General features: G+C 62.8%; 1 protein-coding gene across 4 annotated transcripts; it reads left to right on the plus strand.

Moving 5' to 3' along the window:
- The first annotated feature begins 568 nt into the window (after positions 1-568).
- FBXO41 (F-box protein 41) lies at positions 569-19555 on the plus strand. Of its 4 annotated transcripts, none has more exons than XM_048303610.1 (13): positions 569-1132; positions 3465-4410; positions 7601-7829; positions 8256-8335; positions 8437-8747; positions 8872-9140; positions 9536-9651; positions 9895-10047; positions 11845-11940; positions 13176-13294; positions 13692-13850; positions 14485-14600; positions 14975-19555. In XM_048303610.1, the coding sequence occupies exons 2-13, from the start codon at positions 3689-3691 to the stop codon at positions 15035-15037; spliced, it is 2433 nt and encodes an 810-aa protein (XP_048159567.1). In that variant the 5' UTR covers positions 569-1132; positions 3465-3688; the 3' UTR covers positions 15038-19555. The 4 variants fall into 4 exon arrangements, with proteins under 4 accessions (XP_048159567.1, XP_048159570.1, XP_048159568.1 ...); XM_048303613.1 differs by having other exon boundaries at positions 7601-7811; XM_048303611.1 differs by lacking the exon at positions 569-1132 and adding an exon at positions 1439-1540.
- The last annotated feature ends 411 nt before the right edge of the window (positions 19556-19966 follow it).

A 19966-nucleotide genomic window follows, 5' to 3' on the forward strand; every position in this document is an offset into this window, starting at 1 on the left:
TGGGAACTGATCCAGGGTAATCCGTGACTGGGTTGGGACCAAATCAAGGGCCTTGGGGACCAGCTGGGGACCGAACCAGGGCATTCAGGGACCAGACCAGGACCAAGCTGGGAATCAAGCCAGGGTACTCAGGACTGGATCAGGATCAAGCCTGGGATTAAGCCAGGATGATCAGGTACCAGCTCAGGACCAAGCCAAGGACCAAGGCAGGGTGCTCAGGGGCTGGATCAGGACCAAGGCATAATACTCGGAAGCTCAATTAGGATCAAGCCAGGGATGAAGACAGAATGATCAGGGACTGTGCTGGGACCAAGCCCGTGTCCTGGCACCCGTGTGTCCAGCTCGGGCTGGGGCAGGAGCAGCGCAGGCTCGGCCGCGCACCCGACACTGCATCCCCCGGGGAGGATGCTCCGGGTGACCCCGGCCAGGAGCTGCCAGGGGCAGGGGCTTCAGCGGTGGGGACAGGGGGGTCTGGGGTCAGGGGGGCCGGGAGTGCCATGGCAGCCGGGCCGCCGTGTTCGTGGGGAGACAGGCAGAGGGAGCTGTGCGGGAGAACCGGCAGCGAGACAGCCCCGGCTCCGGCTGCAGGGGAGGAGGCGGCTGCCGGCGCTCGCCCTCCGCCTTTCTCCATCCCTGCATCCCTCCGTCCCTCCCTCCCCCGCCATGCTGAGCCCCCGCTGAGCCCCCCGCGCCCCGGGGACCCGCCATCCCCAGGGTGCCCAGAACCGCCACCCTCCCCGCACCCCGCCGGGGCCTTCAGCCTCTGCTTCCTTCCTTCCTCCTCCTCCTCCGCCTCCTCCTCCTCCCCCCACCCCGCAGCCACCACCCTCCCTCCCTCCTTCCCCAGGGCCTGCCTGGCATGGAGGTGCTGGCCGCAGGGAGCCGGGTGCTTCCCGCGGGCTGCATCCCTCCTGCCCCGCATCCCTGTGCCCGCATCCCCCGTGCCCCGCATCCCCCCGCCCCGGCGCAGCCCTGAGCCGCTCGGCAGCCTCCTCCTTTGTGCGGCGGAGCGGCTGTGCGGGCTCCGGCCCCCACCCCGCACCCCCCGGCTCGGGGGTGGCCCGCGGGCGAGCGGGAGAGATGCTGCCCTCGCCGGAGGAGCCCAGCGCGGGAGGTCGGCGGCCAGAAGCAGGTATGGGGCGACAGGGGATGGGATGGAGAGGGGATGGTGCCCTAGGAGGTGGTGGCTTCTCCCGAGGATGCTCCTCACCCAGGGCCCCCGGGAGCAGGGGGACGCAGTGGGGACAAAGCCGCTGCCAGGATGCGAGGACGGACCCGCCGCTCCCCGTTCCGGGCGCTGGGCGGCAAAAAATGCATCCGGATTTCCATGCCCACCTCCCCCGAGCCCCCTGAGCCTCAGCCCCAGCCGTCCTCGCCCACCGCGGTGCTCCCACCCCGCTCCTTCCCACCCCGCTGGAGCGCCGGGGAAGGATGGGGACCAGCGGCGCGGGCAGCACCCTCCACCCCGGCAGCATCCCCCACCGCCTCTCTTCTCCATCCCCCCCTTCTCTCTTCAACCAGGCAGGGGAGCTGCCTGCTGGTAATATTTTTGGGGGGGGGTGGGTGGGCAGGAAAAGCGTTAAACAATGCGAAGAAAGGCTCCATGATGAATCGCAGGTAGCGGCGCTGGAGCGGCCCGGGGATGCTGCAATCCCGGCGGTCGGGAGCGGCTCCCGGCTCCGGATGCCTGTGGGTTTTATTAGCGTGGCCGCCGTAGTAATGACTCCGCGAACAATTCCCTCAAATCCCGGCTGTTGCCGTGGAGATGGGAGGGAGGAGAGGTTTTGCGGCCGGGGCAGGACCTGCCCAGGACGAGGAGCGGGCTCTGTGTGCTTCCCGATCCACCTGGGCCGGATCCTGCCTTGGATTTTGGCCGGGGAATTGGGGCTGAGGCTGCTCGGGTGCCCCGGGAGACGCGGGCAGGGATCCAGGCCTGAGGCACCACGGCACGATTCCTGATCCCTGCGCTGGAAAAGCGCTTTCTCATCCCCCCGGCAGCGGCCGAAGTTGCCGGACGTGCTTTGTGCTCGCCGGGGCTCGGGTTTCGGCCGGGCCGAGCCGGTGGTCGCCCAGGTGGGGTTAATGTGCGAGGGTGTGTTTGGTAACGACCCCAAACACAGCCGGGCAGGTCACGGACCCTCCTGGCTCATCTTACTTTGATTTCTTCCATGGATTTCTTGCCTTTGCTGGTTTTTCCCTTAAAAAATGGTTTCCCAGCCTCGTGGCCTGGTTGTCCCTCCGAGGGGATGCTGAGCCTCCAGGGACGCTGCCCTGGGGACCAGCAGGGATGGGTGGAGGTTCCGTGGCAGTTCCGTGCTCACCAGCTGGTGGTTATGGGATGCAGGAGGGCTCCGAGGGTGGTGGGAAGGGCTGTTTGTGGGATATTGCAGGGGGATGAGGAAGGGATACTCCCACCCATGGGCGCCCTCAGTGTTCTGGGGTGAAAGCATTGCAGTGTTCATTTTTGAATGAAAAATGAATGAAAACCAAAAAAACTGTGCCCTGAGGTGTGTTCGTGCCCCCCAGGCTGGAGGGGACTGTGGCAGCCTCCCAGGCTGGATTTTCACTGGCTTACCCCGTTTCACAAGGGTGGGGTTTCCCCCACTGGTGTCGTGGAGGATTTTGTGAGGGGGGGATGAACCAGGTCCCACGGGGACCCTCACCTGCCCTGGCAGGAGAGGCCACCATGTCCCCTGCAGTGGACAGCATGGGGGGCCCAGGGATGGATGAGAACTCTTGGAGGCAAATCCCATTCCGAGGCTGCACGGGCTGATCCAGCAGGAATGGGTCACCCTTTGCTTGGAGAAGGTGGATCCCAGCACCTGCTCCCGGTGTCGGACACAGGGATGATCCTGGGCCTCGGAGACCCCCGACACTGCAGGGGCTTGTTGGGCGGTGGTTGGGCAAGAGAGCACAAGGGCCACCTCTGCCACCTCCTGTGAGACAAGCTCGGGTGGATGGAGAGAGATTCCCATGGGTTGTGCACCTTCCTGATGGCTGTGTTCCCCCCAAATGGCTGTGAACCTTCCCAGGGGGTGGGAGACCTTCTCAAGGGGTGGGAGACCTTCCCAGCCCTTATGGATCTTCCCAAGGGTTCGTAGAACCACAGAATCATTCAGGTTGGAAAACACCTCTAAGGTCACTGAGTCCAGGAGCTGCGGGCCTTCCCAAGGGCTGTGGAGCTTCCCAAAAGCTGTGGGTCTCCACAGGGGTTGTGGAGCTTCCCAATGGTTCTGGAGCTTCCCAAGGGTTCTGCCCATTCCAGGGGTTCTGCCCATTCCCAGGGTTCTGCACATTCCCAGGGGCTCGGCACCTTCTTTAGCCACGTGCCCTCCCAAGGGATGTGTGTGGGTGGGAGGAACAGGAGGGGGTGGGATGGAGGCACAGAGGGGACCCAGAGGAAGGACCAAGGAGGGATTTTTGGGGCCCCCCATCCCAATAGCACTGACCCCCATCTCTTCCAGCGCCCGGCACCGCCCGACGCTGACACCCCCCTGAGGATTGCCGGATCCCCTCGAGGACTGTCGGATCCCCCTTCCATCCCGGGCCGTCCCCACGCCATGTCCCGGCGGAGCCGCCACCCCTCTGCCGGGGGCTCCCCGGCGTCCCCCGCGTGTCCCCGGAGCGTCTGCGCCGCGCCATGAGCGGGGCCCCGCGGGTGCCCCGCGCCGGGGAGCAGAGCTGAGCGATGGCCTCGCTGGACCTGCCGTACCGGTGTCCGCGCTGCGGCGAGCACAAGCGCTTCCGCAGCCTGTCCTCGCTGCGTGCACACCTGGAGTACAACCACACCTACGAGACCCTCTACGTGCTCTCCAAGACCAACAGCATCTGCGATGCCGCCGTCTTCCCGCTGGCCGCCGACGGGGCCCTGCTGACCCCGGCCGCCCGCAGGGACTACTTTGAGAGCACCTCCTTCCAGGGCAAGGACCAGCGCTTCTCCTGCGACCTGGTCCCCGCCGACGAGCTGGAGCCGGCCCCGTCCTCGTCGCCCTCGCCCCGCTATGTCCACGAGATCGAGATCCCGCTGACCGAGATCTTCACCCGGGGCAAGGCCGTGGCGCCCGCGCCCGCCCCGCCAGCCACCATGGACACGGCCTACGAGGAGGGCCTGGCCCGCCTGAAGATCCGTGCCTTCGAGAAGCTGGAGGTGGACAAGCGGCTGGAGAAGCTGACGGAGGAGGTGGAGCAGAAGATCGCCTCGCAGGTGGGCCGGCTCCAGGTGGAGCTGGACCGCAAGAGCTCAGAGCTGGAGAAGGCCAAGCAGGAGAGCCTGCGGCTGAGCCGGGAGAAGCAGGAGCTGGAGGACCGGGCGTCAGAGCTGTCCCGCCAGGTGGACGTCAGCGTGGAGATGCTGGCGTCCCTCAAGCAGGACCTGGTGCAGAAGGAGCAGGAGCTCACTCGGAAGCAGCAGTGAGTCCTTTGTCCCTGTCCCAGCTGCAGGGTGGGGGGAAAGGGGTGCCTGGCAGCGACTCCTGGAGAAGCTGGGGCTGCCCCATCCCTGGAGGTTTCAAGGCCGCTTGGACAGGGCTTGGAGCACCCTGGGATAGTGGAGGGTGTCCCTGCCCATGGCAGGGGGTGGAATGAGATGGGCTTTAAGGTCGCTTCCAATCCAGGCCATTCCATAAGTCCAGAGGAGCCCAGCATCACCCCCAAACCCTCAGGGCCAGGGCTCAGGCACAGCCCCTTGGTGATGCCCGGCAGCATCAGCCCTCAGCAGGTTCTGCATCTTCTCCCACCCACTCAGTGCCCACACAGACCTGGGCCCCTCCATGGCTGGGTCATGACAAGCCAGACCTTGTCCCAGAGCCCCTGGTGCTCCAGGACATGGCCAGGCTGGGGATCACCAAGTCACAGACTGCTTTGTGTTGAAGGAACCTTAAATCCCACCTCATTCCCACCCCCTGTCGTGGCCATGCCAAATTCCAGGTTTTTCTCCCAGAGGGAGCGTGGGGCAGCCCAAGCAGTACCACCTCCATTTGCTGTTGAGACTGGGACACTCTCATCCTCATTTCCATCCCATATTCCCCCCCAACACCCCCTGCCCACCCCAACGCTGCTCCCGAGTTTCCCTCCAGTCCAGCACTGGGTCATTCTGCCCATCAGTGCTGCCCAAGCAAACCAGACCTTGCTCCTCAGGAGTTTTAGCAAATCTGGAGGGGCCCAGAAGGTCAGTGAGGAGTTAGTGGGGGACAGCCGTGGCTGTGCTGGGCTGGGAGCACTGCTGGGATTCCTCAAGGAATTGTCTTGATTCCCATCATCCTCTGCACGCTTGTGAATGACTTTGACTCCAAAAGAATGACCTGGCTCAGAAACGGGGCTCCCAGGGTGGGGGAATGTCCTGGGTGAGGAGCGGGGTGACCCTGGGGCTGGATAAGGACACCTCCAGGTTTGGGGGCACGGTTATGGGACAGGCAGTGGGGGGTTTGGGGGCTGCCATCAGCTGCCCCGTGGGTGTTGTCCAGGGGCACCTTGGGGATATGTGGTGGTGGAATGAGAGACACCAGCGTGGATGAGTCTGGAGCAGGGCCTGGAGACAGCCATATAGGGTAAATAGAGGGGCAAATGTCTCTTGGTGGAGCCTGGACATTGTTACCACCTAAAACCCTGGGTTTATGCCCCAAAACTGCCTCCTGGGCCTCCCATTCCTCAGGGAAACACTCCTGCCCCTCAACTGTCCCCATCAGTCCCCAAACTCCTCCACCCCAAGGGACAAACTCCCTTTTGAGGTTGCAGGGAGAGTGTGGGAAGCACTGATGGTGAGAGGAGGCTTTCCCCAGATGTGGGGAGGTTATCAGAAATTGTTTGAATCGGCAAAGCCTTCCTTGAAAACACTGTGGGGGCATTTCCCAGCCCTGCCAGCTCTAAGACACCCTGAAGCCGTTGTCCTCCTGGGAGACCCTTGGCTGCTGGGCTCCGTTTCCTTTGCCAGGGGTGTTTTTCCACCCAGCCCATGGGAATGGGAGAGACACAGGTGATAACCATCAGCATCACCTTACAGCTGCTGCCCAGCTCCACATTTGCCTTCCAAATCCCCTGGGGCCCCTTCCAGGAGCCTTCCCAGAGCATCCCCAGAGCTCCCAGGCTCAGCCTGCAAGTGGCAGGTTGGGGAGAAATTAATTGGTAATTAATTCGTGATTAATTGGTAATTGATAGCCAGCAGCAGGAATGATGTCACTAAGGGCTGCCCCTCCTTTTCCTTTGTGCTTCTGAGCAGATCATTGTGTCCAGGTGTCCAAGGTCAGGTGTGCATGGCCAGGGATCAGAGGTCAGGTGTGTGTGATCAGGTGTCTGAGGTCAGGTGTGTATGGCCAGGGGTCAGAGGTCAGGTGTGTGTGGTCAGGTGTGACCAGCTGGGTTTCTGTGGCCGGGTTTGTGTGTCCAGGTGTGCGTGGTCCCGTGTCCGAGGTCAGGTGTGCCCCAGACAGACGTGCAGAGCTGTGTTTGTGCCTCTCCAGGGGCTCCTGAGGGGAGGTGTGAGCAGTTGTGTGTTTGTGTGTGTGTGTGTGCGCACCATCAGCGTGAGCTGTGAGCAGCTGTGCCCGTGCCAGGGGAGGGCACGTGGGTGGGCATGGAGTCACAGAATGAGTTGGGTTGGACGGGACCTTAAAGCTCATCCCGTGGGCGAGCCATGGGCAGGGACACCTCCCACTGTCCCAGGCTGCTCCCAGCCCCAGTGTCCAGCCTGGCCTTGGGCACTGCCAGGGATCCAGGGGCAGCAGCCACAGCTGCTCTGGGCACCCTGTGCCAGGGCCTGCCTACCCTCCTGATGCTGCCTGGCTGTGTGTGCCCGGCTGTGTGCTGGATTTGTGCTCTCCTGGAGGTGTGTGGGGCGCTCAGGTGTGCAGGACAGGGGTCTCTGTGTGTGTGTGTACCTGGTGCGTGCCTGGGTGCTCACGGGGCACATGCACCTGCAGGGGTGTGGTGGCCACGTGTGCTTTGGGCAGTGTGGGCTCAGGGGTGTGCCTGTGCCTGTGTCTGCATGTGCTCACGCAGGTGTTCGTGGTGGGGTGGGGTCAGCTCGGGTCATGGAGCTGCTGTCACACCGCACCCCAGGGCTGGCCACATTCTGGGGGAAACAGCCCTTCCACAGGCTCGGAGCTCCAGAGCACCTGCTAATTAATCTGTTAATGAGGGAGCCGGGGCCCTGCAACCACTGGGCTGAACAGGGATTAGGGCTGAGCAGCGTTTAGGGGTGCCAGGCTGCCCTTAAGGACTTTCCTAAGTCTGTCCTGAGTGAGGCAGGACATCACTGCCATCCTCCTCCCTCGCCCTCCCACACCATCATCCTCCTCTTCCCTCTGCTCCGTCCAGCCTGATTCCAGTCCTGGGAGCAATGGACAAGGTGCAGGGGATGTCACCTCACCCCTAAAACAAGGCGGCAACATCCCCGCGCTTGCTGGGAGCATCCCTTCACCCCTGCCCTGCCCCAGCCCACCCCGGGAGCCCCTGGGCTGGCACTGGCCCGGAGCGGGCTGAGGATGGAACAATCCGGGTGTGCACGAGCACTCCTGACGCCGGTCCCAGCTGGGACACGAGGACGGGGGTGCTGAGCAGGGAGGGGTGGGCAGCACCGGGGTGTCACCGCGGGTCCCTCCGCCAGGGAGGTGCTGCAGATCGACCAGTTCCTGAAGGAGACGGCGGCGCGGGAGGCCAACGCCAAGGTGCGGCTGCAGCACTTCATCGAGGAGCTGCTGGACCGCGCCGACCGCGCCGAGAAGCAGCTCCAGATCATCAGCAGCAGCTGCGGCACCACCCCCAACGGGAGCCTGGGGCGCTGCGGCACCCCGGCCACCAAGGCCATCGCCCGACCGGTACCTCTGCGGGCACAGGCACGGGCACGGCTTCGGGAACGCGCCCGCGGCTTCGGGAATCTCCCCTCAGTTTTGGGAATGCACCCTCGGCTTCGGGAGTGCGCTCGCAGCTTCGGGAATGCGCCCCCGGCTTTAGGAATTCACCCTCGGCTTCGGGAATGCGGCCCCGGCTCTCCTCTGCCAGGGGCCGAGCGGGGCGGTGTAGGTGCCCCGTCTCCTCGCCATGGGAAATGGGTAATCCCGGGTGGGGGATCCCAAAGGGAAGTTGCTTCTCAGTGGGTCGGTGCTCCCGTGGCCTGGGCGGTGCTGGAGATGCTGCTCTGCATCCCGCTGGGTGAGGGTGTCCCCTCGGCACGCAGCCGGCACCGGTGGGTTAGCGGGGTCCCCTCCCTCACGCACGGCGGGCTGTGCCACGTTGGCTCCTCTTGTCCCCTGTCCCTGCAGAGAGAGCGGCACCCGGGGCCGGGGGTGGCCGTGCACGGTCCCTACGGCGTGTCCAACCAGCGCTCCTCCTCCAGCACCGGGTGAGTGCCCGTCCCTGCCGCCTCTTCGGGATTTTAACGGGATGATGGGAAGGGGGCCGCACACCCCGGCGAGCCCTGAGGTCGGACATCCCCGTCCCCAGGGCCTCGAGCCGGGCCAAGGCCGTGTCGCAGAGCTCGGGGTGCTACGACAGCGACAGCGCGGAGCCGTGTCCCACGGACGACACGGCCGACGGACACCCGTACGCGGCCCGGGACGGTGCGCGGGGCTCGGGGCTGCGCCGCCAGGCCATCCAGAACTGGCACCGCCGGCCCTACCGCAACAGCACCGAGGGCGAGGAGGGCGACGTGTCCGACGTGGGCTCCCGCACCACCGAGTCGGAGGCCGAGGGCTGGGAGCCGGAGGCACCGGGATCCGCCGTGTCCCGGCCCCCTGGCAGCTGCCGGCTGACGGGTGAGAGCACAGCGGGGTCTTCTGGGGGTGGGAGGGTGGGGAGGTCGGGAGGCGGAGGGTGGGGCGGTTGGAAGTTGGGAACAGGGATGGAGCTTCCCTTACCCGCTGCTCTCCCGTGCACCAGTGGCCACCGATGCCGGGTGTCCCACAGGCAGGCCCGAGGGGGCCGGGGGCAAGGTGTGCCGGCTGGAGCGGGGCAGCCCGGGCCACTCCAGCGAGGTCATCAGCCCCGAGATCCTCAAGATGCGAGCGGCCCTCTTCTGCATCTTCACCTACCTGGACACCAAGACCCTGCTGCGCGCGGCCGAGGTGTGCAAGGACTGGAAGTTCGTGGCCCGGCACCCGGCCGTGTGGACACGGGTGCTGCTGGAGAACGCCAGGGTGTCCTCCAAGGTACTGGGGAGGGGTGGCACTGCCTGGGGGGAGGCCTTTCTTCCAGAAGGGTAGAGCTGTGCAAGCATCTCCTTGGTGGTCAGGATGGTTGTGCCATTACGGTCATGGGGGGACACAAGGGGGCACTTGCTCTGGTGCTGGAGGTAGTGCAGGTGCACAGGTGAATGCTCGAGGGCAGGAGCTCCCACCTGCACAGGCGTTCATGTGCTTCTCTGGTCACAGCCACGATTTTGTGGTCACAGCCACGATTTTGTGGTCACAGCCATGATTTTGTGGCACACGTTCTGCCATGGCCTCGTGTGTGCCTCTTCACACGTTTCTGTCAGGCGTGAGCGCAGCCAGGGGTGGGACGTGCTGGGGTGTCCCTGTCAGTGACAGCCACCCCTGTGCCCCAGTTCCTGGCCATGCTGTCCCAGTGGTGCACACAGATGCATTCCCTCACCCTCCAAAACCTGAAGCCGCGCCAGCGGGGCAAGAAGGAGAGCAAGGAGGATTACATGAAGAGCACGCGGTGAGTGCCCATGTCCCCGTGTCCCTCCTCCCACAGCCGGAGCTGCTGCTCCCCACGGATGCTGCTGCAGCTCCACGAGCCCCGACACCTGTTCTGTGTTGGACCCCAGTGCACACCGGCTCCGGCTGTGGGTTTTGGGCGTCCTGGAGCCACGGATGCCCACGGGACGTGTCACCGTCCTGAAGAGGCCCTGGGGAGGGTGAGGGTGGGCCCCTGTGCCTGACCCTGCCTCTGTCCTGGCAGGGGCTGCCTGGAAGCGGGGCTGGAGTCGCTGCTGAAGGCGACGGGCAGCAACCTGCTGATCCTGCGCATCTCGCACTGCCCCAACGTGCTGACCGACCGCTCGCTCTGGCTGGCCAGCTGCTACTGCCGGGCCCTGCAGGCGGTCACCTACCGGTAAGGACGGCCACCAGCGCCTGCCACAGCGCTGGGACAAGGCCGGGAATGCCCACAGGGTGTGCGGGGCTCACCCCCATTCCCTGGCAGAGCACAGCCCACCTGTCCAGGTGTGAAGGACCCACCTTTCCACGGCCCCACCCCAGTGTCCCCAGTGCCAGCTGTCCCTGCAACTCCCATCCCCTTCCAGGTTGTCCCCATGCAGGTGTTTCACTTCCAGCTCCATTCCCAGTGTCCTGTTACCAATCTCATCCCGGCTGGAGGCGTGACCGGGGTCTTGTCAAGGAGACACCACCTTGTGTTAGAGAAGGGTGAGGAGGAGGTGCCAGTGAGGTCCCCCCTGGCTGTCACACCCTGATGAAGGATTCTAATGGGGAGAGGAGGCTCGGGGTCCCTCCCTCCTGGGAGGGAGGAACAGCTCTGCTGTGGGAGAGCAAAGAGCCAACTTGGACACCTTGCCTGAGTCAAGGACACAAGACCCATGATGGTCCTGGAGGAGGTCACAGGTCCTGGAGGACATCACTGACCACTCAGTTTTGGCCACCTTCTGAAGAGGCTCTGCCTCCTATGGAGACAGGACTGGCCTTCCCTCCACCCTCCAGGAGGATGGTCCTTGCTCTGCTGCACCTGCAGACAACCACCTCAGCCTTGGTGTCCATTCCACCCGCTCCTCACCCAGGCGGGACAGAGGATCCTCCAGGTGGGACAGCACATCCAGCCACTCCCCTGGTGTGGACCCCAGGAGCCCAAACCTGGCTCTGACCCACACCACGAGACAGGAGACAGCCCAGAGCTGCCAGGTTGAACTCCAAGGCTGCTCCGTCGGCTCTTCCAAGGGCGGCGGATCAAGTCCAAGCGCTCCTGGTGCGTCCTGAGCTGTGCCTGTGACTCACGCTCTGATGAACCTGCTGCTCTTGGCACCCTGCTCCAGCAGAGATGTGTGAAGCACTTGAGATAACACCCAGCCTTATTTTTAGGCTTGCTTGAAGTTCTGAAGTGGGGCGTTTAGACTTGGGAAACACAGCCTCGGTCCCTGGAAGGCTCCTGGTGTGGTGGGACAGCCGAGGGACTCTGTTTGGGCTGGTGGCACCAGGGTGGTGCTCTCTGACACCTCTCCTCGCTGCTGAGCTCCACCCCAGCTCACGATGAACCCATACCTGCCCCAATCGCTGCCCGGGTCGAGCAGCATCCCAGGAGGCCTCTCCTGGTACCTCCAAAGGCACCAAGGAGGAGCCACAGCAAACCCCTGCAGTGACACGTGGCCAAGAGCCACCTACAGCCACGGTGGCACCACCGCAGAGCAGGGGCAGAGCCCGCGGAGCAGCCCCTGCCCCTGGCTGGGACCCTTCCCAGCCCCTGGCACCGTCCCCATCCAGGCCGGGCAGGTGGCGAGGGACACCAGCCCAGGGTGCCCTGCAGGGACACCTGGCCTGGCAGTCTCTCCCTGTCACCTTTGCCTCTGGAAGATGCACCTCCAGCTCACCTTCTGCGTTCAACCTCCCCTCCAGCCTGCCCTCCTCCTCCTCACCTTCAGCCTCACCCTCTGCGCTGCTCTGCCGTTGCACATCCATAGGCAGCATTCCCGACGGGAATGCCTCCAACCTCCTGCACTGGTTGGTGTCGGGCCTGGCTGCTCCAGGGGCAGGTCCTGGGCTGTAAATAATGACCAGATGGGGACCTCTGGCTGCTCCAGGGAGCTCCCTGGGGGATGCAGACCCAGCCCCGGGGCAGCACCGCTGCTGGTGGGGCCACCACCGCTGCTGGTGGGGCCACCACGTGCTCCCTGTGTTGTTTCAGGAGCTCCACGGACCCCGTGGGCCATGAAGTCATCTGGGCCCTTGGAGCAGGCTGCAGGGACATCATCTCCCTCCAGGTCGCACCCCTGCATCCCTGGTAAGGCATGGAATCACAGAATGGGCTGTGTGGGAAGGGACCTGACCTTAAAGCCCATCCAGTGCCACTCCTGCCCTGGCAGGGACACCTCCCACTGTCCCAGGCTGCTCCAAGCCCCAGTGTCCAGCCTGGCCTGGGACACTGCCAGGGATGGAACCGTGTCTGGAGGAGGCCATTGAGTGTGAGGTGCTGGAAAGAAACTGGGTGCCAGAACCCGATTTCCTTAGGGAGGGTTTTCATGGGATGAGCAGCAATCCTGGAGCCCAGCCCGGGAAAGCAGGAGCTCAGCCCCATCCCTCCCGGTGAAAACTGGGCGCTGCTGGGTGTCTGCCCCTCCCTGCTGAGCCGGGAATGTTCCCAGGGAGGCTGCTCACTGCGGAGATGAAAGGGATCTGTGATGGGTCTGGGAGGTGGCACTGAACATCAAAGGCCTGTCTGAGCTCTCACTGCTCAGCAGCAGCAGCCCTGCAGGGCCTGGACGTTGCTGGAAGGGTGTCACTGCAGCTGCTCTCATTCTGGGACAGCATTTTGGGGGAGATGCTGCTGGAGCCTCCCCACAATGTCTGGGTGCTCGGGAGCTGATGGCTCACACAGCAGGACACAGCTCCCTGCCTGGGAATGTCCCCTGGGCGTTGCTCTTGTCTGGGAGGTTCATGGCAGTGTCACCAGAGGGGAGGTGGCTGGGCAGGAGAGGCCGGGTGCCAGGGCCGGGTGCCAGGGCCGGGTGGCTCCTGTCTGCCCTGGCGAAGCAGCACCGGACACTTCAGCCTCTCCACCTGGGCCAGAGGTCCAGGCCCTGCTGCTGCTTTGATCTGGGCGAGCAGCAGAGTTCAGGGCCTGGTTTGGGTCTCCAAGGTTGGAATCACAGAATCATGGGATGGTTTGGGTTGGAAGGGACCTCAGAGCCCCTCCAGCACCACCCCTGCCATGGCAGGGACACCTCCCACTGTCCCAGGCTGCTCCCAGCCCCAATGTCCAGCCTGGCCTGGGACACTGCCAGGGATCCAGGGGCAGCCACGGCTGCTCCAGACAAGGGCTGGGGCCCTGGGCACACGGAGCTGCCCTGTCCCGGTGGCGGCCCAGCCCCGGGTGCTGCTCACATGGGGACACCTCCCCCAGGGTGACCCCGGGCTGGTGGGGTGGGAGAGCTCCCAATCCCACACCCCTCCCAGGAGTGCCCGCGGGGGCGGGGGCTGAGCCGTGCCACCCCCAGCTCTTGTCCCTCGTGTCCCCAGCCAGCAGCCGACGCGCTTCAGCAACCGCTGCCTGCAGATGATCGGGCGCTGCTGGCCGCACCTGCGGGCGCTCGGCGTCGGAGGGGCCGGCTGCGGCGTGCAGGGACTGGCGTCCTTAGGTAGGCAGCGCTCGGGGTGCCGGGGTCACAGCGCGGATCACTGGGCTTGGGAAAGATCTCTGGGACCACCGAGTCCACCCTGTGCCCGATGCCCCCCTTGTCTCCAGCCCAGAGCTCTGAGTGCCACGTCCAGGCCTTCCTTGGACACCTCCAGGGGTGGGGACTCCAAACCCCCCTGGGCAGCCCCTCCCTCCTTCTTGGATGGAACAAGGAGCGGGCCCTTGCTGTAGGCAGGGAGATGCTCCGTGGGGATCTCCGTGGAGAAGCTCACCCACCCCGAGGTCCATGGGTGCTCTCTGCCCCTGCTTGTGCCACCCATCCCTCCCACCCCCCCTCCCCCTGCCTGTCCTGGTCCCTTCCCCGTGGGATGCTGACAGGGGATGCTGTGTCCCCGCAGCCCGGAACTGCATGAGGCTGCAGGTGCTGGAGCTGGACCACGTGGCTGAGATCAACCAGGAGGTGGCTGCCGAGGTGTGTCGGGAGGGGCTGAAGGGGCTGGAGATGCTGGTGCTGACGTCCACCCCGGTGACCCCCAAAGCCCTGCTGCACTTCAACAGTGAGTAGCGATGCCAGGGCCAGCAGCCCCTGAGCAGGGACCCAGACCCATGGGCCAGACCGGCCCTCCAGCCCCACCCACGGGAGCTGCTGACGCTGGAGGGTGCTGGGAGCTCTGTGGTGGAAGGTGTCTAAGAGGGGGTCCAACATCCCCTGCCAAGGACGGGCCAAGGAGAGCTGATCTTGCCCCGGGCCGCAGGGAGGATGGAGCCGCTCCCTCCCTGGTCCCCCCGGGGTAGCCAAGGCCTCAATGTTTGTGACACTCCTGAGGCTTGTGACAAACCTGAGTCTGGGGTCACAGTGTTTGCTGAAGTCATTGGCCAGGGCAGGAGGTCCACAGCCTCAGGAGGGTCTGTCCTGGTGGCCACAGCTCAGGTGACTGTGGCTGGACTTGCTGGGAGCCCACCCCTCTGGATGGCAGAGTCAGGGACTCCCAAGGAAGCGGGAGGACACTGATTTGGGACAGAGCAGCCAGAGACAGCCCATGGCCCATCCCTGCATGGACCTTGGCCAGGGCTTCCCCACGTTCAGGGTGAGGATTCCCCACACACAGAGGCCTTGAGGAGCACAGGGTGGGACCTGGGGAGGCTGCCTGTGCCCAGGCGTGGAGATCCAGGCGGTGTCTGTGCCCCCAGGTGTGTGCCGGAACCTGAAGTCCATCGTGGTGCAGGTGGGGATTGTGGACTACTTCAAGGAGCCCCACAGCCCCGAAGCCAGGAAGATGTTTGAAGAAATGGTGAACAAACTCCAGGTGAAGGATCTCAGTGCCAGCTAACAGGGGTGTCACCAGCCCTGCGTCCTTGCCCTGGCAGGGATCAGAAATGTTCCCCCTCTCTCTCCCTTGCCTCTTTCCTTCCTGTGGCAGGGATTTGAGATGATGTTCCCCCCTCTCCCTCGCTCACCCCATGTCTGTCCTGAGGCAGGGATCGGAGATAATTGGAGATATCCCCCCCTCTCCTTCCCTTGCCCTGTGTCCTTCCAGTGGCAGGGATTCCCTTCTCTCTCTCTCTCACCTGTGTCCTTCCCGAGGCAGGGGCTGGAGGTGCTCCCCCTCTCCCTCCCTGGCTCCATGGAGCAGCGGCACTGCTGGCTCCCCCCCGACCCCACTCTCTGCTCCTCTTCCAGGCCCTGAGGAAAAGACCCGGCTTCTCCAAGATTTTACACATCAAGGTGGAAGGAGGCTGTTAGCCCTTCAGGGAACCCAAAGCACATTCCCTGCTCTGCCCAGCGGAGTCCGAGGCCCCTGAGACCAAACCCAGCGTGGGCCGCTCCTCCGCGGCCGGGGCCGGAGCAGGGACCCCCCGGCTCGTGCACAAGGAACCCCAAACTCTCGCAGGCTTCGGGACCGGCAGCCGGGGCCATCCCGGGGCCACTCGCGGGCAAGAAGGTGCTACTTAAGGACATTTTTTGGCTGCCCCAAGAGCCAGGGCCAGGCTCTCTCCCAGGAGGGAAGATGGCATTGAACCCCTGCGGCTGCTCCTCGCCACGGATCCGCGTTTGGGGATGGCTGTTCCGTCGAACTCTGTTTTGGGGGATCTCTGCCCATTTGGGGCTGGCTCGGCCCGTTCCGGGGGCTCTTGGCGCCGCTGCAGCCCGGCCTCTCCGTGGGATGATGGAGGTGGGGTGGGAAGGGTCTGCTCCTCCCCAGGAATCAGTGCCCGGCCTTCCCGCGGGGTTTCCGCTCGTTTCCATTCCGTGTTTGACAGAGGGAACGCCCCCAGAAACCAGCAGCCCCCGCAGCACAAGCCCGAGGGCAGAGCTGCTCCTCGGGGGCTTTGAGAGGACGCCAGGAGAGATGGGCGCTCTTCCAGAGGTCTCTGGCCTCACTTCCTCTCCACCAAAACCCTCCTGCCAAGGCAATAAACCATCTCCAAAATCCTCGTCCACCAGGAACACGGGTCACGCTCCTGTCCCCACCACCAGGACTCTGTCCGGGGTCACTTGTCCCATGTGGAGAGAGAGACTGGCACGGGACACCCACGTTTGCCATCCCATCGCCTTCCCGAGCAGCCTGAAGGAGAAACCCTGGCCAGATTATCCTGAAATCATCCTGGGGAAAGCACCAACCAACAGCCCTGGCTGACCCTTGTCTACGGCCACCATTGTCTGTTTCTGAGTTTTCTTCCGAGTGTCCTCTGCCTGCAAGGGCATCATCATCCCCAAAATACCCTTTTTCCATAGGAAAAGGTTTTGGAAAGGCATCCAGCAGGGTCAGGCATCTCCATCCTCCCCCCTGGGGGAAAGTCCCAGGAGGTGTCCCTGGAGCTGGGGACACCCATCAGAGCACTGCCAGCAGTGGGGACACCCCGGCCTTGCCCATAGCCCCAGCCCGTGTCCTTGGACCCACCAGGCTGAGCAGAGAGGAACCGACTGGGAAAGTGGATTTGAGGCTTTTCCCTCTTCTGTGGACCAGCGCTGGAGGTTTTGGTGCCCGTTGGCCGGAGTGGCTGTGGGGAGACCCCTCCCAGCGCCTGTCCCCTCCCCAGCCCTCCCGGAGCCAGGCTGCAGATCCAGCACCACATTCCTCATCCATGGCACAAGAGCTGCTGACCTCAGCTGGGGCTGCCAGACAGCCCGTGGGGATCCCCAGACGAAGGAAAATCACCCCCAAATCGCTGAGGCTGGTGGGGCTCTGGAGGCAGCTCCTGCATCTCCACCCCACCTCAGGAGACCCTTCACCCACCCTTCATCCCACCTGCACTGTCTGCTCTCAAACAGTCAGGGTTTTGTGGCCATAACCCCGAGGGAAGCGCCTCTGCTCCCCCTCCTGGTGCAGCTTTCAGGAGAAGGCTGCTCCCTGAATGCACAAAATGTGGGAGCCCGAAAATGCCTGCGAGAAACTCCTGCATCCCACCCCGTCCCCACGGCTGAGCTCCCCGGCACCGGGAGCAGCTCCCTGCCGTGCCCACCGTGGGTTTACCTCCATCCCGGGGAGGCTGGGACACTCCTAACCCAGGGGCAAGAGGAGCAAGGGATGCCCCAACCAGCAAAAAACCACCCAGCAAAGCTACAACCCCCGGGGACCATCCGGCCCCGTCCCGGAGCGTGGCCCAGCGGAGATGTCACCACCACAGTGCAGGGACTTGCAAAATTCCCTTAAAAACAAAAAACAAAAACAAAAACAAAGTAAGTATTTATTTCTATAAAGAGAAGAAGGAAAAAAAAAGATTTTAAAGGAAAATTATATACTCAGCATGTTTATACACTCTATGCTTAAAGACTCTTGTGGCCCAAGCCTGGAGATGGCTGCTCCGGGTTTTTCGGTGCCTGGACCCTGTCTCGGCTCCTCGGGGCCGAGGGGAAGGCGAGGATGAGGTGATGGAAAGAGGGGAGGTGTTGAGGATTCTCAGAGAAACCTTCCATGCCAGCGGTGGCCGTGTGTGTGGTGGTGTTGGGGCGTGGGTGGCTCTGTGACATGCCCAGCCCCGCTGCCACCAGGGCTCTGGAAGTCACTGCAGGACCCTCAGCTGCATTCGGTGCTTTGGTGCATCCCCAAACCAGATCAAACCGTCGCCTCCCCTTGGGGCATTCCCCAAGAACCCATCTCAGCAAAGCCACCTTTCTACAAAATCCTCTGATGACACAAGGCCTTGAGCAGGTTCAAGGATTGGAAGATGGGAAGTGGGGGTTTCTCCCTTTTTTACTGGGGCTTGAATGGATGCCTTCCTCCTCCTCCTCCTCCTCCTCAGCTGGGGATGAAGGCAGCTGGCACTGACAGGAGTGGTGGGAACGAGGGCTCTCCTGGTGGCTCCTAATTGCCTGACTTGTTAACGAGCTCATTAACGGCTCTGAAATGTCAGATGGATCCTGCCCTGCTGCTTTCCCCCCTCCTGCTGGCGCGTGGCCCCTGCTGGCTCCGGCCACGCTGCCCACGGCCGTGGAGCCACCGCCTCGGTCACGGAGCTTCTGGAAGTGATGGGAACACAGAAATACCAAATTTCCTGGGAAAGCCTTGAAATCGCACAGCACGTTCAGCTCAGCCCCGTATGAGAAGTGCCAGAGGGGCTCTGCGATGACAATCCCCAGTAAAATCCATGGATCCGGGAGAGGATCGGGGTCACAGGGATGGCCAGAGCTGGCAGAGGTTGGATGGACAGTGGTTCTGAGCCTGGCTCCTGAAGGACCAGTTTGGAGGAGATTAATTCTTTTTCTAACGAGTTTCCCCAAAGTTTCCACATGGCTGACATTCCCAGCATTCCCCTTCGCCTGAATTTGGGTGCTGGTCAGGGATTTCAAGAGGAACAACATCACCAAAGCCAGCTCGGGGGCCAAATCTATCCTAAATCCGTGGTTTTGCGTCTCCCTCATGTAGGATTTCACTCGTCCTCCAACGCTCCGAGCCCCCAGGAGCCAGGAATGCTCTGGGGATCAGCTGCCTCCTCCTGCCTTATCCCTCTGGTCTGGGGCTCCAGGGTGTCAGGGATTGAGGGAAATGGGAACCCCCAATTTGACGCTGTCCAAGCAGGATTTTAAACCTCTTTATCCCAGTTCTTGACGTGTGTCCTGGTCCCTGCTGCCACCAAGGGCACAGCCACGGCAGGGGCTTGGCTGGATCCTCCAGAAGAGCCTGGATTTAGGGAAAACAGAACAAAAAAAAACCCCAGAAGTGTTGGTGAAGGCTCCTGAAGTGGCTAACAAATGTTTTCCTTCAGCTCTTAGGGGAGGCCCCAGCCCAGGAGCTGGAGCATTGCTTCATCCTCATTTTGGGGTGAGAAACAGCAGCTTGGGGTGGAGCAAAACCATTTGGGAATTGGTGCCAAATGAGAAAATGCTTTAAAAGGGAGAAAGTCCCAGGGAGCAGGGAGATTTTGGGAAGCAGAGACGGTTTGTTGTGACTGAAGCATTGCAGGGTGTTGTGAGGTGGTGATGGGCCTTCCCCATGAGCGGGAGGCAAAATAATCCCCAGGGAGGGTGGGAGAGCACTGAGGAAAAGCTGCAGCAGCAGCGAGGAGGGAAAACTGCCCAAAAGCAAGGAAAAAAAGGGATTTTCTAATGCAGCCTCGGGATTGAGCCCCGTGGAGGGCAACGAGGCAGGTTGGGGCCGGGGACAAGTGGGTGCAATGGTGTGGGGCAGTTTTTGGGAAGCGAAGGGGTGATGCACAGTTGCTTTGAGATAATCAGAGGAGATAATCAGTGCAGAGAATAGAGATATATCGATGCAGGAGCTGGAATCATTCCCTAAAGCCCTGCACGGTGGCAGCAGCTCTGTGAGCGGAGCCCGAGGGGCCCTGTACAGCGACCTCCCCTCCCCAAAGGTTCCCGTGGCCTCCCAAGTTATTTTTTTAACTCTATATAAATTTAGGTCTATTTTAGTCTTTCCGCAGCAATGTGCCAGTGTCTGGAGAACCAAACATCCCTTTTCCCCCCCCATCCCGTGGTCCCTTGATGCTAAACCGGGCTCTTGGGGCGAGGTCTGCTGGAGATGATGTCCTGGAAGGGGGGAGCGCTGGGACGGGGCTGCAGCCGGGCATGGGCACGGGAGGCTCCGGGGGTGTGGTGGGAGCAGGGCCCAGCTCCGGCCAGGAGTCCGTGTTTTTAGCACTTTGGTTGGAACTCTCACCTGTAGACGCACTTTGATGTTGTTGCTTTGAAACTTTGGCAAGTGTAAACAATGTGTATTTAAAGAATTACAGAGAAACAACCCCCAGCGAAGCGTGTAAAGAGCTATTTTATGATTCAGTGTTGAATAAAGACTCTGGAGATCGAGCTGGGTTTTCACTTTCCCGGCGGCCACACTGGACCTGCACCAGCACCACACCAGTGGCACCAGTTGCTGTTTGGGGCTTACTGGAAGCATCCTCCTGACTCCCTCTGCAGGTCTGTGGGCTCCACTGGTCTGGCATCACAGGGCACTGGGACAAAGTGGGACACAGGGGCAGCATGGGGGGAGCACTGAGGGTGTGAGGCCCTGGCACAGGGTGCCCAGAGCAGCTGGGGCTGCCCCTGGATCCCTGGCAGCGTCCAAGGCCAGGCTGGACAGGGCTGGGGACAACCTGGGATAGTGCAAGGTGTCCCTGGAAAATCTTTATGGTCCCTTCCAACTCACCAGAGTGAAATTTTCCCGTGTTCTCCCGGCAAGATTTTCCTGCCAGTCCCCCCAAATGCCTGGATCCATCC

The sequence above is a fragment of the Corvus hawaiiensis genome, chromosome 5 (assembly GCF_020740725.1).
Source record: "Corvus hawaiiensis isolate bCorHaw1 chromosome 5, bCorHaw1.pri.cur, whole genome shotgun sequence".
NCBI classification, from domain to species: domain Eukaryota; kingdom Metazoa; phylum Chordata; class Aves; order Passeriformes; family Corvidae; genus Corvus; species Corvus hawaiiensis.